At 34.7% G+C, this 18,195-nt stretch overlaps 1 protein-coding gene across 1 annotated transcript in view; it reads right to left on the bottom strand.

Annotated features, from left to right (window-relative positions):
- Positions 1-18,195, bottom strand: part of LOC116624161 (solute carrier organic anion transporter family member 1B3-like) — an 84,915-nt gene that overhangs the window by 53,248 nt on the left and 13,472 nt on the right. Inside the window, exon 3 of the mRNA XM_032391833.1 lies at positions 5,700-5,848. Within this exon, the coding sequence (XP_032247724.1) occupies positions 5,700-5,848 (149 nt within the window). The remainder of the gene's footprint in view (positions 1-5,699; positions 5,849-18,195) is intronic.

Genomic DNA, 18,195 nt, shown 5'->3' with positions numbered 1-18,195 from the left:
TTAAATTAATCTTAATTCAATAATATTCGTAATGTAAAATTATTATGCTACTTGCTTTACTGAAATAAATTTATTTTTTCTCGTCTTCAAATAGTACTGTTGCTTAGAAGAATTTCTAGTTAGGATGCCTTGTGAATGAAGAAAGTAACTGCAGATGTGGTAGAAATAGGAAGAGAACTGGAATTAGAAGTCTAGTCTGAAGATGTGGCTGAATTGCTGCAATCTCCTGATAAAACTTTAATGGAAGAGGAGTTGCTTCTTATGGATAAACAAATAAAGTGGTTTCTTGAGAGGCAGTCTACTCCTGGTGAAGATGCTATGAAGATTGTTAAAATGACAATAAAGTATTTAGAATATTATATCAACTTAGTTTAAAGCAGCAACAGGGGTTGAGAGGATTGACTCCAGTTTTGAAAGAAATTTTACTATGGGTGAAATGTTATCAGATAGCTTGTGAAAGGAAGAGTTGATTGGTGTGGCAAACTTCACTGCTGTCTTATTTTAAGAAACTGCCACAGCTGCCCCAACCTTCAGCAACTACCACCCTGAGCAGTCAGCAGCCATGAACTTTGAGGTAAGACCCTCCACTAGCAAAAAGATTACGAATTTCTGAAAGCTCATATGATGGTTAGCATTTTTTAGCAATATTTTTTAAAATTAAGGTATGTACATTGTTTTAGGGATAATGCTTTTGCACACTTAATAAACTACATCATAGTGTAACCTAACTTTTGTATTCACTGAGAAACCAAAAAAAAAAAAAAATCATTTGACTCCCTTTACTGCAATATTTGCTTTTTATGGTGGTCTGAAACTAAACAAAATATCTCTGAGGTATACTTGTACAAGACTGACAGAAAACAACACTGTAGCAATAGTAAATCTTCCCTATCAATAATAACTTGAAATGTAAATAGGTTAAACTCCCCCATCAAAAGACATAAAATGGTTGAATGGATAAAAAAAGAAAAATAAGACTCAACTATGCCCTGTCTACAAGAAACTCACTTTAGATTTAAGGACACACAGAGGCTGAAAGTGAAGTGATGGAAAAAGATATTTGATGCAATTGGTAACCAAAGGAGAACAGGAATGGTTGCACTGATATCAGACAAAATAGAACTTAAATAAAAAAGTCACAAGAAACAAAAAAGGATATTATATAATGATAAAAGTGTCAATTGACCAGGAAGATAGAACAATTATATATGTGTGTGTATCCAACATCAGAGTGCCTAAATAGATAAGGCGAACATTGACAAAACAAAACAGAAAATACATATGGCAATACAGTAGGAACCTTTAATACCTCATTTTAAATAATGGATAGAACATCCAGATGGAAGATCAATAAAGAAATGGAGAACTCGAACAATACGATAAAGCAAATGAACCTAACAGCATACATAGAACATTCTACCTAACAGCAACATACACATTTCTTTTAAGTCTACACATATCTTTCTCCAAGATATATCAGATGTTAGGTCACAAGATAAATCTTAACAAATTAAGGAGGACTGAAATCAAACCAAGTACCTTTTCTCCCCAAGATAGAATGAAACCAGAAATCGACAGCAAAAGGAAAACTGGAAAATTCACAAATACGTGAAAATTAAACAACACATTCTTAAACAACAATGGGTCAAAGAAGAATTCAAAGAAGTAATTAGAAAAATACCTCAAGACAAACAAAAATGAAAACACAACATACAAAAAGTTATGGAATGCAGAAAAAATAGTATTGAGAGAACTTCATAGCACCTACATTAAAAAAAAGAGGAGGGCGCCTGGGTGGCTCAGATGGTTAAGCGTCTGCCTTTGGCTCAGGTCATGATCCCAGGGTCCTGGGATTGAGTCCCGCATCGGGCTCCTTGCTCAGCAGGAAGCCTGCTTCTCCCTCTCCCTCTGCCTCTCCCTCTGCTTGTTCTCTCTCTGTCTCTCTCGCAAATGAATAAATAAAAAAATTTAAAAAAAATAAAAATAAAAATAAAATAAAAAAAAGAGGAAAGATCTCAAATAAACTATCTAACTTTACATGCCAGTGAGATAGAAAAAGAAAAAAAACTAAGACCAAAATTAGCAGAAGGAAGGAAATAACAAAAGTCAGAGCAGAAATAATAAATAAAATAGAAAAACAATAGAAAAAAACCAATAAAACTAAAAGTTGGTTATTTGAAAAATTAAAAAATTGACAAACACTTAGACTAAGAAAAAAGATAGCACACTCAAATAAATTTTTAAAAAGACATTATAATTGATGCCACAGAAATAAAAAGGATTGGGCTCAGTCGGTTAAGGATCTGACTCTTGATTTTGGTCTGGTCATGATCTCGGGGTTGTGAGATCAAGTCCCAAATTGGGCTCAGCACGGAGTCTGCTTAAGATTCTCTCCTTCTGCCCTTCCCACTCCCTGCCTGGTGCACCCTTTCTTTCTCTCAATCTCTCTCTCACAAAAAAAAAGAAAGAAAGAAAGAAAGAAAGAAAGAAAGAAAGAAGAAAGAAAGAAAGAAAGAAAGAAAGAAAGAAAGAAAGAAAGAAAGAAAGAAAGAAGAGAAAGAAAGAAAGAAGAGAAAGAAAAGAGAAAACAGATCATTAGAGACTACTATGAAAAACTACTACTATGAAAGACTATTTTTTAGAGACTACTATGCCAACAAACTGGATAACTTAATAGAAATGGATAAATTACTAGAAATATACAATGTACCAAGACTAAATATATAAATATATAAAATAATATAATATACAAAGTGTGTATATATATATATATACACACAGTATATTTTTTCACAAGTTTTAGAGATTAGGACCTGGACATCTTCCTTTGAGGGCAGTTATTCTGCCTATCTATGAAATCATTAGATAAATGGCAAGGAGGTATTAAGGTTGCAAATAGAGTTGCTAATCAGATGACCTTAAAGAGATTATCCTGAATTATCCTGGTTAACCCAATATGATCACAAGGGTCCTTTAAATGTGAAAGAGGGAAGCGTAAGAGTCAGTGTTCACTTGATGCAGTTTGAGAATTACATGACTGACCACCAGCTTTGCATATGAAAGAGAGACTTGAGGCACAAACTTTGGGCTCCTCCAGAAGCTGGAAAAGGCAAGGAAATGGATTGTCACCTAGAGCTTCCTGAAAGGAACATAGCCCTGCCAACACCTTGATTTTAATACACTGTGACCCATTTGGGACTTCTGAACTTCAGGACTATAAGATTATTACAGAACTGTTATAAATTAATTTTTTAAGCCGTTAAAGGCACACATGTGCACACACACATATACATACGTGTGTTTGTGTGTCAGTGTCAGCTGGTGATAAATGCTATGAAAAAATAAATTTGATCAAAGAGGTATGAGTAGGAAAGGGTATTTTATATGGGGTGGTCAAGGATAAGGTAATGTTTAAACAGAAATGTGAATGAAATGAAGGAGCAAGGTATCTGGAAGTAGAACATTCAGAAGGGAAATCAGCAAGTACAAACTTCTCCAAGTCAGAAGTTTGCTCAGCATTTTTGATCAATAGCAAAAGTCCAATATGGCTAATGGCTAATATGGAAAGTGAGTCAGAGGAAACCAGCAGGATATGAATACTACTGATGGTTACATAAGGGGTCGTTATTCTGATTGTTTTTGAACGGGGAGTGGCAACGAAGGCAAAAGGGGGGGGACTTTTACTTTTGCCTTATTATTTATGTTTTTTGATGATGATGCATTACTATTGCCTTGTTAAGAATTTTTATTACAACATAAAGGTACAAGAAATCTGAAGCACAGAAATGACAAGTGTAAACATGAAGAATGTATCAGCAGGGTTTATATGATGTAGTTGGTTTAGTCCAAAAATTGAGGAAAAGGGGTAAGAAAAAAATCAAACTGTGCTGTTGTTATTTATTTATTTAATTTTTAAAATTTAATTTTATTTACATTCAATTAATTAACATATGCTGTTATTTTAAGAGGTCTATTATCTATTTGCACTTTGATACATTTCTGAGTTTGCAATACATGTCAATAACAACATGTATAAATGTGTGTGCCCACACACATAAACAAATTTAGGAATCCTATGGTTGCTTGATACTGAATTACTTGGTCTGAAGGTGAATTTTTAAAAATACAGAATGAAGAAGATCACTGAATCCCTACCTACCAGAATATTTGGATGGTACTAATATTATAGAAACCCACAGTTACTATAGAGGTGTGGAGTAGAATTGAGAGCATGGGATTTGGAATCAGACTGCCTAAGTTCAAACCTTGGCTTCACCACCAGCTTTGGGACTGAGAAGGATTCATTTGCCCTCTCTGTATCTTAGTTTTTTTCCATCTGTAAAAGAGAGATAATAGCATCTGGCGGTGGAATTGTGGTAAGGAACAAATCCACTAAGAAGTATAATGCTAGGACAGTGTCTGGCATATAATATGTGCTCAATAAATGTTAGCTTCTATTGTTATTCTAGCTCTCCGGTCTTGATCATTAGACTGCAATTAACGTATTTTATGCATACTAACTTGCAAATATGCTACAAGGGACCATTCTGGCAGTTTTAACTGTTTCAGCCAGATTGCTCTCACTCTACTATGTGATCATTGTACTTTGAGATCACTGTAACTCTCAATGTTTAAAAGCGGAAAGAACCGAGCACACCATATTACCTTAGACTTGCATTCACCGTTACCTTTTACTTGTGACTGCTATTCTGCTTAAATATTACTCAGATCTTTCATCAGAATAGACTAATCTCTGAAAACAAACATGTTCTCTGGACAAAGTTAAAAGGGACCTTATATAACATTATTGCAACTGAGTCTGATTCCTGTGGTCTTTATTCAGCAATTAAGACTACAACTTTGAGGAAAACACTTAATATATTAGTAAAAGACAGCCATAATTAATTTTTTTTAGTTCTTCAAAAATTCCCTATGGGGTTTTAAAGACTTTGACTTGGGTTTAAGGGTTTTCAATTTCAAGCTGGATGACGTTAGGCAAACTTTTCAATTTTCCTGAGTCCTGGTTTCTTCAACATTGTGCTCAGGGAGTACTTCTTTCTGTCAATGAAAATCCCAATACAAGCTATATCCTTTAATGTCTTAAGTTGTAAGACAAAATCAAGACACAAGATTATTACTTTTACTAACCTGCATTTGAAAAAATTAAATGGCTTTCCTAAGTCAGTAATTAGGTGTTTGGTTCATGTTTTTGATTGTTATTATAAATCTCTTTTCTACCAGCCTCTATTATTTAAATTATTAGAATAACAAATGCTGTTCTTCAAAAGAAAAAAAAATTAATAGGTCAAGACCACAAAGTGATTCATAAAACTAATGAATCTGCTCTCTCTATAGGTCAATTCCAAGATTTTTTATGTATTACTCATTATACAGTGACTTATTTTAATGAAATTAATAAATATCTTTTGTCCATCAAGAACCAAAGAGAAGATATCAAAAGATTTCTAAATTTTTTAACATTAGTAAGCTCTTAGCCATCAGAATTATCACCAAAGAAACTCCTTTTTCAGATTTAAAGACTTATTTAAATCAAGATATAGATCATTCTGTTAATATTTTAAGATATGCTTTAGTTGGAAACTCTAATTTGAAATACAATGTTCTTTTCCAAAACTGGTTGTTTAAAAAAAAAAAAAACCTCCACTTATTTTAGTTTGGAAACATGAAACTATTCCTACCTTGAATCCATTGCAGCATCTAGTTTCCCTTTCCTTTGGAGGTGTTGCTTCTGCTGTCTTTTTCAAATATTGATTTGAGTCCATCATGGAACTACCGATATCATGTGAGTGTTTCCAATTGTCGTTGTTGTTTGGTTTGAAATGATCACCTATTCAGGGAGAAAAAGGAGAACTTATTTCACTTTAACAATATATGATTCAAAAATAAGAAAAGCTGCAAGGTTGCCCTCAATCAATCAATAAACCCACTAATACTCATTCAGGGTCTTTGATGTCCTGAGCACAAGACTAGGTAAATGCTAGACACAAAAGGAGGGCAAACACACACACACACACACACACACATACACAGACACATACACAGACACACAAACTGCTAGCTTTAGGGGGATTATATTTTAATTGGGAAGATAGATTTATGAAGAGAATTTGAAACAAGTAAATAACATAGAGTCACATACTAGATGAGATAAGAATTTTAAATCACAAAAATTTTAAATATGTTTTACGTATCTACATTATAAAATTTAGGAAGGCAAATATATGTTTACTTCATCTTTATACTTTTACAAAGTGCCGAAGAGTGCCTTGCACATAGTAGACAGTCAAAATGGGTAGAAAAACAATGTAATGAATTATAATTATAGTGGCTGAGCCCAGAAGATTTCGTGGAAGAGATATCTCGAGAACCAGGTTTGAAATGCAGGTCGAGTTTGGATTTGCTAAAGAGAGCAAAGCATACTCTAAGTACCTCTCAGACAGACTCTAGCCATACTTGACCTTACCACCATCACGATCCTACTTTATTTTAATTTTGTTCATTTATTTTTGAAGAGAAAATGTATGCAGTTGAATATATGTAAAATATATGTAGTTGAAAGTACAAAATATCAAAAAGACATATCTTAAAGATTCTTTCTCTAGCCCTTGTCCACCCAGCATCCAGTTTCTTATTCTGAGGACTAATAATCAGTTTTCAGTGACTATGATCCAGAAATATGATATGTATTTTTAATTAAATACATAATAGTTTCCTTTTTTAACACAAATGGCAGCATACCATTAATACTGCTCTCTACCTTTTTATGCTACTTTATATACTTTATATTTTAATAAATGACTTCCTCAGTTTTCTTATGGTTGTAGTTTATCCTATTATTCATAATATATCTAGCTAGTTACATGTTGATAAACATTTAGGTTGTATCTAATTATTTCATATTAGAACATTTTCTTAGTATGTCATTTTATTTATGTGTGATAATATCTGTAGGACAAATTCTTACAAGTGGAGTTTTGAGGTCAAAATGCAAGAGAAATTATAATTTTGTAAGTTATTAAGCCTCTATTTAATTTTTAATTTTTATTTTTTTAGGTTTTTATTCAAATTACAGTTAGTTAACATACAGTGTAATATTAGTGTCAGGTGTACAACATAGTGATTTAACATTTCCATACAACATCCGGTGCTCATCACAAGTGCACTCCTTTAACCCTTCCCCCCACCCACCTCCCCTCTGGTAACCACCAGTTTGTTCTCTATAGTTAAGAGTCTGTTTCTTGGTTTGCCTCTCTCTTTGTTTTTTCCCTTTGCTCATTTGTTTTGTTTCTTAAATTCCACATATGAGTGAAATCATATGGTATTTGTCTTTCTCTGACTGACTTATTTCATTAAGCCTCTATTTTAAAGACTAGTAAAATGAGCAATTTGTTCCTTAGATTTGCTCTTTCATATAGAATAGTGGGCTCTTCACTGAGGTTTAGAAAATGTATTCTTATTCATACATATCTGCATAACACATACTTACGTATCTAAGATATTTATATACAGAAACACACATAAGCATAGATAGATGATAATTAACAGGGCTGTATAATTACAGTTGATTCTTATTATTTGCAGTACTTGTGTTCTATAAAGTTGCTGCAAACAATTAGCGAAACCTGAACATGGTTCTTAGGGGAAATACAGAGTTAGGTTCCAGTATATCTCTGGTCACAGTATTTTCAACAACCAATCAGTTTATAACCTTGTTTCATGTGTGCTTCTGTTTAAAGACATCTAATTTAAATATGTTGTTGATCCATTAATTTTAAATTTGTGACTAACAGCACTGTACAGCTCATCCCTGAAGGAAGTGTCTGGAGCTCATATATTCTTTCCATCGTGCGCATCACAGCCTTCTTGCACTTAGGGACACTGGATAGCACTTTACACTATGCTTGGGAGCTGTTCAAACAGCAAAATCATCCAAAAAAAAGCACAAAAATAAAAAAATATGGCACTAAATAGACTGTAAAAAGATCGCTTGTTTATAATACGAGAGCTAAAACAAGGAGGCAGAGCCACATTTTATCTGACCTCAACTGGGACCATGTGTGTTGGACAATTCTGATTTTTTGTCACTCCGTACAGGCATATGAATGACCACAAAAGAGCAGCATTGATTTTGGGGTTACAAATAAATTTTAGTGAGAAGGCAAATTCACAAATACTGAATCCATGAATAATGAGGATCAACTATATATTTTATGTGTTAATTTATTCAATAAGGATTGAGTCCCTATATTATATATAAAGACCATGAATATATATAATGCCAATTTAATGGATGATATAGAATACAGAAATTATAAATATTTAAAGATATTATCACTTGTGTATATAAACATATGCATCAATGCAAAAATCCACATCTATGTACATCTAAGTAAATCCTAGTTATTCCACTTTTTTGCATGTACTCCAAACATGCCTGTACCTATTCAGTTACTGAGTGGAGTGGAGTGAGGAAAAAATCACTAGTTGGGTGGTCCCAACATCGTAAGCAGTCCTTTCATAAATTTCAAGTTATTTTTTTCATGAATACCTCTTTCTGTATCTCTCCCCAGAATTTAAATGGTAGAAAGTCATTTTTTACCACTTAATTCTATGAATGCAAATCTCTCTGAATGATTGACATGGTGTGTATATGCCCTTTAGCTTAGTTTTGTTTGTTTGTTTGGTTTTGTTTTTTGGCTACTGAACAAGAACTCTTGAAGGCCATTACCTGACCAGTCTAGTCCTGTTTACTGCAATTGATTAAATGCCAATTATCCTGTCTTTCAGCCTTCTTCCTGTTTTATATCTATCATATCCACCTTCAGAATCTTTCAGAGGTCCCCAGTAGCGTACAGAATAAAATTCACATTTCCTATTTGAGATGCTTTGCGAACCAAACCCAGCCCTTGTTTTTAGTCTTATTTCCCAACACACCCATAAGCTCCTTCAGCTGTGTGGAACCAACTGTCCCTAGAATACTCTGCCCTTTTGTATGTCCTTCTTAACCTATAATGTTCCTCCTTATCTCTTGGTGGTAATTCTGCCCCAAATCACCCTTCTTAGATATTTCTTCAGTTACTCCCAGTTGAAAAAAACCTCTCCACACTGTTGCTCCACTAGAGAATATAACTTGTAATATAGTCATTAATTTTCCCTATTATTTCCACTACTTTCCCAGACAGGTTACTATTCCACACCTCTCTCCTAGATATTGAGAAAAAATATGCTGATAAAAAGTGGGAAATGTAGGCACTTTCCCCCCTCATTTCTGAGAAAGGTTAAATGGTAATAAGTGACTCCAGAGTAATTACAAAGTTGGAGTATCAATTTAGGTTTGGCTCTAAACACCACACTTTTTATTTCATCATGGCATTTTAAGCCTGACTCGGAGATTTTAACTTATTTTTCTCTGGACATATTTTTTTTCTCAGAGTCCCAAAAAACTGACATTTAAATGAATTTTGGGGACACAATATGTTTATAAAACAGGACCACAGGCATTCAGACATAGCACTGCAATTCTTCCTTCAACAGAACAGCCCAGTTCTGCTTAGTTTCATTGGGCTGGAGAGGGAGCCAGAATCTCACCAGCCTCTCTTTACCTGTGTCAAGCTTTTACTGTTTGAGAGACCATAGAAAAGCAGTGCAAGCAGGTGATCCAGTTTGTACTATGCATCCATGAAACCAGGAGGGAAAAAGAGAAAACAAATTTACTTACTTTTTAGACCTTTTATGGGAGGACTTTCCCCATTTTCTACCTCCCTTTGACAATAACAATTGTCTTATAAGGGTAGCCACCTTCCTGAATTGGAGAAGGGAACTAATATTTATTGAGTTCTTAGTTTGTGCCAGGAACCATGCTGAGCAATTTTTTTTTCTCATTCAATCAAAGACAGAATTATCTAGAAAACTTCTTTCTTTTTACTCACCTTTAGTCAGTCCAATGAGTTGAAACAGGAAAGTAGAGGTGGGTAAGTGACTTTGAGACACATCCCATTTCTTGATGTTTGCTAACTAACTCTCTACCCCATATTATCCAGTTAAGATGGAATAAAAGAAAATAGGGAATAAATCTAATTATTCCATATAGTTAGTGAAAATAATTGCCTTGTGATATATTTTGAGAAGGTGGCCAGAGATCCATTTTTTTTTTAAAACTTGAAGTTCCAGTTATCTAGAAAGTAATAGGAATGGGGTTTCAAACTTTATTTTTAAATTTCAATGTCTTATTTTCTGTATTTTTAAGAGTATATAAACCTGAGGCTCATCTATCTCCAGAAGGAATACTTAATGAGCTTTAAGGGCTTACACGTAAGTGTGTAGAAGACACAAAGCATAAAATGTGTAAAATTTATCATATCCATCAAAACATTTTTCCCCTTGAAATCTATGGCAGCTTCTCACATAGAAGAAACCCTGAAATTAGAGAATGTCAAAGGTTCTTACCTGGACTTAGAATCCCACAGCAGTAGCTACAAGTCCATCCTTTATCTGTTGTTAAAGCCTCTCTTTAAATAGTTAGCTGGCTTTTCTTTTTTTTTTTTTTCCATCAGTTCAATGATGATTAACCATCTTATTAGGTCATTGTCCTAGTCAGAAGAAAATTAACTAGCTTTCTAACAGTCTGTTCCAGATGCTGGTATTTTAAAGGTTATATATTTTGTGCCGGTCTGTCTGTTAATAACCAATGCTACAATTGGACCCCTCTGGTTGGTTCTTATTATGATTTCAAGATGCCCCTCAGCAATAACCATCAGGGAACTTTGAAAAAATAAAGGTTTATTTCTTATAGGACCTGGAATTTACACAGCATACATGGGGCCACACAGCAAGGTCATGGGTAGAAGAAGAGAGCACAAAGCTTGGGGCTCTACTTTTATTGGGGTTGAGGTTAGGGGCTTAGGGTTTTACCAGGTCACTCTCATTGATGAATTTAAAACATAAGAGTCAAAACATAAAACTCAGGAAAAGAAAAACAAAAATGACCCGAATGGTCAGTTATTGAAGTCAACCAAGATTGCTAAAACAAAGATGCCTCAATGCTGGGGGCAGTGGCCTGGCTCCTTATCTATAGTCAGTGGCTGACAGTGTATTTATTTGAGATAGCCCTCTTTGAAATGAATGCTTTGGCAATCAAAGCTTAAGCCAGACACGTGTATTACAAAAAAGAAAAAAAAAAAAAGAGTTTACACTACATTATATTAATAATTTCTCAGAATTTATCAATTATTTTTATGTAAAAGTTTAATTATTAGGCTTTGTTTCTGAGAATAACATATTTGCTTGAGTTGGTTGCATAATATTTTTTCCTTCAAAATTAAAACAGATTATCCAAGATATTTAAAACTCCTCCAAATAGAAAAGAATTCAAAACAGTTTTTTAAATGTGTCTACAGGTTCCTTTAGCATTTAAGATAAAATATGTTCTTTTTGGGGGTGCCTGGGTGGCTCAGTTGGTTAAGCATCTGCCTTCGGCTCAGGTCCCTGAGTCCGGGCTCCCTGCTCAACGGGGAGGCTGCTTCTCCCTCTCCCTCTGCTGCTCCCCCTGCTTATGCTCTTTCTTTCTCTCTGTCAAATAAATAAAATCTTAAAAAAAAATGTTCTTTTTGCTTGACAGTTTGGTGCAATTCTAATACGGCATTGATGAATACTGGCTATTATATAGAGAACACTGTATGTATGTGTGTATATGTATATGTATATACACACACACACATGCACATACACATGCATATATAGCAATTTGAGGATGCATATATGAAAACATTACCCCTTAATCACTTCTTTTTTTTAAAGGTTTTATTTATTTATTTATTTATTTATTTATTTATTTATTTATTTATTTATTTTGAGAGAGAGAGCATGAGTGCATGAGTTGGGGGAGGAGGGGGAGAAGGAGAGAGAATCTTAAGTAGGCTCCATGCTCAGCACAGAACCCAATGCAGGGCTCAACCTCATGACCCTGACATCATGACCTGAGCTGAAATCAAGAGTCCAACACTTAACTGAGTGAGCCACCCAGGTGCCCCAACCTTAATCTCTTCTGTAAGACAATTGTTTGTACAGCTGTAGCAATATGTATTTAAGTTCTATATCTCAGTTATCTGATATATTTGTTTTGTCCTTGTTTATTCTTGGAAGTACTGGAATCATGGGAAGAACCAGAGATTGTGGAGAGGTAGAAGGGGTTGGGAATTACCTAATTTCCCAAGGAAGGGGAACTGGGAAATGCAGACCTGGGGCAAAAAAAATTAAGACCTGGGCTCCCAGGCAGTCTCTTGCTGAATCAGAATCTATAGAAGGTCAGCATGCATCCCCCACACACCCCACTACCCCATCTCAAATCTCCTCACAAGAGATTCTGATTCAGCCGACTAAAGATTATGTGGGTTTTTTTTAAAATAAGCACTTTGGTTATTTTTTTATTGAACTCTAGATTCTGAGAACCATTACAGCAGAACTAGAGAACACTGTCAGGACATTATGGCCTTCCCTATTATGCAGAGTGGAAATCTGGCTTAGGTGCTCCCACATTAGTGATTTTCTTTTCAAATTTCCATTCCACCCAAGGTTCCTCCCAAAACTTTGTTTTGGGATAGCTATATAAAAAGAATGAAGGTAAAACAGAACAAATTAACTCAGAACATTTCTAATCCCTAAGCTAAAGCCTTCTGGTGAAATCCTAAAGTGTTTCCAGAGGTCAAAGAGCATTCTCTGTGTTCTTCCTTCCGCATGATGGTTTAAATATTAATTAGACTATTTTTGTTAAACTTGCGGAGAAGTAAGGTGGTCAGAAGAAAAATGTTACAATAGTTCTTTCAAGATCCATATTATGGTAACATCCATTGGTCAAGAAAATTGTAAAATTTGCTAAAAATAATCTAGTGATACTTATTTTAGAGATAATTGTTACAGTTCTGATGACATATCATGGTCTTGAAATCTGATAAACTTCAATGCCAATTTGTCTCTGCTACTTGCTAACAGTATGAACTTAAAGTTATTTAAACGTTCTAAGCATCAATATCCTCATCTATAAAGTACAAAGATAATACTTGGAGTAAGGATTAAATAATGTATGTAAAGTGCTTTACAGTACCTGACATCATAGTTCAATATCTATTGCCTAATAGTTCAATATCTACTGCCTAATTGTATGACATTTGTGTATTATAAATATTTAAAGCCATTAATTAATATCAAATTAATAAAAAATAACATCTTAAGACATGTGCCTGCCAGTTTTTTCTGACAGTTTTTATTGCCAGAGTTCTCAGGTGGGTGCTACAGGCATGCTTCCAGAGGAAGCCTTCAGACTCAGAGCAAACATGCTGCCACCTGTCTACCCCACTTTCCTTGACAGCGGTCAAGAGGCAGCTCTCGGAGGCTAGGTACTCCTGGAAAGAACCCAACATTTCTCTACTTACTGATGCTAAAGGCCTGGCATCATCATGATTAATCTCATCATAACCATTATCTCTGTAATGTTAGGCACCACCATAAGAAGAAAGGGATTTCCTGATTACTCTCATCACCTCCTGTCTAATCCCCTTTTGGCTCTGCACATCCCTGTTTTTGCCTCTCCCAGTCCTGAACTGAGACCCTTCTCTTGAGCCTCTTGGAACTTAGTGGTTAATCACAAGTAGAATTCCCTTTACTTCAGCCTCTTCTCTGAATTTTTTGTTGTTGTTGTTCATCTCTTGCTCTAAATTAAACCTGGCCCCTTCCCTGAAGCCTGCTTCTCCTGCTGCTGTGATCAATGGGGGCTGCACTATTCTCCATTTTGCTCCCTACCAGATGGAACTAGTTTTCAAGTTGCCTTACATTGCTACTTCTTTTCTGTGTTGATACCTGCTTCCCTCAGAATCTATATTTTTGAATCTCATATCAGTGGAATTATCTACCAATCCTTAAGTCACTCCCCCTTATTCTATGACCATTTTAGCTCTTGGTTCAAAGCCAATCTCTCAAAATATTAATGTCGTTATAACTATTGGTGATTTCCATGATTGTGAAGATAATCCTTTTAGTTCTCTGGCTTCTTGGTTTTTTAACCTTCTCTTGTCCAGTGATCTTTCTTCTATTTAGTGGATATATCCTAGACCTTATCACATGAAAAACTTCAACTTCCCCGTGAGATCAGTTTCAAGGATTGGTTTACCACTGTCTATCTTTCCAGCATATTCTCTGTAATACCCCAGACGCAACCATGTTTCACTAATCAGGATCTACATAATCCACTGGTTGATTCTACCACAGATTTCACTGCTCTTTGTTTCCTGTCCTCATTTTCCTGCATATCTGGGTTAAATTTAGTGGTCATGGTAATCACTTTTTTTTCCATATATCTTTTTTTTTTTTTTTAAAGATTTTATTTATTTATTTGACAGAGAGAGACACAGCGAGAGAGGGAACACAAGCAGGGGGAGTGGGAGAGGGAGAAGCAGGCTTTCCGCTGAGCAGAGAGCCCGACGCGGGGCTCGATCCCAGGACTCTGGGATCATGACCTGAGCTGAAGGCAGACGCTTAACGACTGAGCCACCCAGGCGCCCCTTTTTCCATATATCTTCAAGTCATTAGTAACTTTTGCATCATTTTAATTGCTTGACAAAACTACAACCTTGATGAACCCCATCTCTCAGACTACCCTGTCCATTCATCCATGCTACTGACTGGGGTTGAAGAAAAGCCTCAACATGTTAACTTTAAATTTATGATTAACAAACTCAAATGAGCCTTTCATTTTGCATAGGTATTACGCTGCATTTTCCTAATTCATGTCACCTTGTTTTCTGACTATTTTATAACTTCATATTTCTCCTCAAAACTCTAACATATCCTCTCCTATCTTTACCTTCTGCTGATGACTATTTCACGGACAGAAAATGAAGAACAAAACTTCCAAAAGCTCCTTCTGTCACATTTATCTACCTATAGCATCAGTACCACATATTTTGCCTTGATGAACTGTCCATGCTAAAGCTAAGACCATCCTCCATTTGTGCACACAGATTGTCTCTCTCCTTGTGTTCCCAAGGGTATCAATTTTCCTTCTCTAAAGAAATGTTCCCATCAGCTTATAAACATGTTCTCACTTTCCCACCTTCAAAAATCCCTCTTTTGATACCATTCCAAGTATTGTCCTATTTCTATACTATTTTTATTCAAAAAAACCCCCAAAAAACAAAACCAAAAACTTCTCAAAAGTCTTATCTAGAATATTGTTTTCTATTCATTTTCTCACATTCTTTCTTGAGTACACTCAATCAAGTTTATACCCCCAACTCCATTCAAACTACACTTGCCTAAGTCATAAATTACCTAAATGCGGTAAGGTAATGGCCTTTATCTGACTTGAACTGTTAGCCATTTTTCAGAGCTGAATATTCCCTTCTCCTGGAAATAGTTTTCAGGACACTATCCTTTGTGGTTAACTCATTGGTTATTCCATTTCCACCTCATTTATTAAATATTTTATATATCTTTGGTCTCTTAATGGGAATGTTTCAGGATTCAATTCCTACTTATTCCATGACAGTTTTATGAGTCACTCCCAGTTTTTCCATGACAACCTCAGGATTCAACCATTGTATTTTCGTAATCTCATCTATTCTCATATCTTTAATGCTCTCTATATGTTGATAATTCTAAAGTTTTTACCCCTGGTCAAAACTTTACTCCTGAGATTTTTCCTCAGGATTTTACATTTTTCCATTGCCTGTTCACCATCTCCTTTCAGATAGATAATAGGCTTGTGATACTTAAAATTTTTAAAGCTCTTCCCCTCATCTTCCCTTCCCAAATCTCACTCCTCCTATGATATTCCCCATTTCAGTCAATTGTAATTCTATCCTTCTAATTGTGCTCGCATGCATGCATGCGTGTGCACACACACTCACACACACAATATTGGAATCATTCTTGACTCCTCTCTTACACAAAACATATCAAGCTTTAATTTCAAAATATACCTAGGATCTAACTGTTTCCACCACTACCACTACCTGAATTATTGTGACACTCTCTAATTTGTATCTCAGCTATCTCCTTAAACTCACCAATTCCACTCCCCCATGTAAACTTCACCACAGAAGTCAGAGTCATCATTGTAAAAACAGGTCATATCATGACACTGCTCTGCTCAAATCCTCCAATGGCTTCCTACATCACTCACCATATAGTCCAAAGAATGGCCTTAAGGCTTATAAAGATACAAACCCCATATTCAGAGTATTTGTACTTGCTGTTCTTCCTATTTTTCCCCAGATATCTGCATAGATCACTCCATCACCATCTTTTAGTACCCACAGAAATGATACCTTTTGTCTGACTTCTTTTATTCAACATAACTATTGTGAAATTCAACCATATTGTTACATATGTCAATAGTTCATTCCTTTTTATGCTAATTAGTATTCCATTATATAAATATATTACTGGGGCGCCTGAGTGGCTCAGTTGGTTAAGCATCTGCGTTCAGCTTGGGTCATGATCTCAGGGTCCTAGAATCTAATCCCGAATCTGGCTCTCTGCTCAGCAGCAAGTCTGTTTCTCCCTCCCCCTCTCCCTCTGTGATCTCTCTTGCTCTCTCTCAAATGAATAAATAAAATCTTAAAAAAATATATATTATAATTTCGTTATCTACTCTACTGTTTATAGGAATTTGAGTTGTTTCCAGTTTTTGGCTATTACAAATAAAAGTGTCATGAACATTTGTTTATAAGTTTTTGTGTGGACATATGCTTTCATTTCTCTTGAAAAATGCCTCATAGTGGAATGCCTGGGTCATATGGGAGGTATGTATTTAAGTTTTTAAGGAATTGCCATACTGTTTTCTAACATAGCTATATCATTTTACATTCTCAACAGCAGTGCATGAGTTTTGTTCCTCAACTTCTTCACCAACAATTGGTATGAATAGTCTTTTTAATTTTATTCCTTCTTGTAGATATGTAGTGGTATCTAATTCTGATTTTAAATTTGCATTTACCTCATGACTAATGATGTTGAGTAGCTTGTCATGTGCTTATTTGCTATCCCCATCTCTCTTTTGGTGATATGTCTGCTCAAACTTTTTGCCAGTATTTACTGGGATGTTTGTCTTCTTATTACTGAGTTGTAAGAGTTATTTAGATGTCTTCAAACAAGATCTGTGTTGGATATATGTTTACAAAGATTTTCAAGTCAGAACTTGAAAACTTTGATGAAGTCTAATTTATTAATTTTTTCTTTACCTTTGTGCTTTTTGTGTTCTATGTGAGAAATCTTCACCAAAATCAAAGTCAATAAGGTTTTCTCATCTTGTTCTAGAGGTTTTATGCTTTTAGATATTACATTTAAGTCTTTACTGCATTACTGAATTACTGTTGGTATAAGACGTGAGACAAGGGTCAAGATTTGTTATTTTGCCCATTGTTATCCAATTTATTTAGGATCATTTATTAAAAAGATTATTATTTCTCTACTAACTTGATTGGAATCTTTATAAAATATTGGTTAAACATAAATGTGTGGACCTATTTCTAGACTGTTTATTCTGTTCAGTTTATCTTTATATTAATACCATACTATCTTGTTTGCTATCACTTCATAATAAGTCTTGAAATCAGATAATATAAGTCTTCCTGCTTTGTACTTCTTTTTCAAGAATGTTGTGGCTATTCTAGGTCCTTGACACTTTCATATACATTTTTGAATATGCTTGTCAATTTCTGAAAAAAGCTCTGCTGAAATTTTGGTAGGGATTGCAGCAACACTATAGATCAGTTTTGGTATAATTTTTATCTTAGCAATAATGAGTCATACAATCCATACACATGATATATCGCCCCTTTGCTTAAGTTTTCTTTAATTTCTCATGACAGTTATGAGTTTTCAGTGACAAGTCTTTCACATATTTTGTCAAATTTGTTAAGCATTTGCTATTTTTATACTATTATAAATTATACTATTTTCACTTCCATTTCTGATTGTTTAATGTTAGTATATAAAAATAAAACTTCTGTATGTATATTGAAATTATATCCTGCAACCTTACTAAACTCACTTGGTAGTTCTACTGGATTTAAAAAAAAAAAATATTTCTTAGAATTCTTTTTTCTTTTTTTGAGAGAGAGAGAGAGAGAGAGCATGAGCAGGGGCAGAGGGAGAGAGAATCTTAAGCAGGCTCCAAGC

The sequence above is a fragment of the Phoca vitulina genome, unplaced genomic scaffold, assembly GCF_004348235.1.
Source record: "Phoca vitulina isolate PV1807 unplaced genomic scaffold, GSC_HSeal_1.0 scaffold64, whole genome shotgun sequence".
In the NCBI taxonomy this organism is placed as follows: domain Eukaryota; kingdom Metazoa; phylum Chordata; class Mammalia; order Carnivora; family Phocidae; genus Phoca; species Phoca vitulina.
Note: the sequence above shows the minus strand (reverse complement) of the source record. Positions and strands in the feature narration are given on the sequence as shown.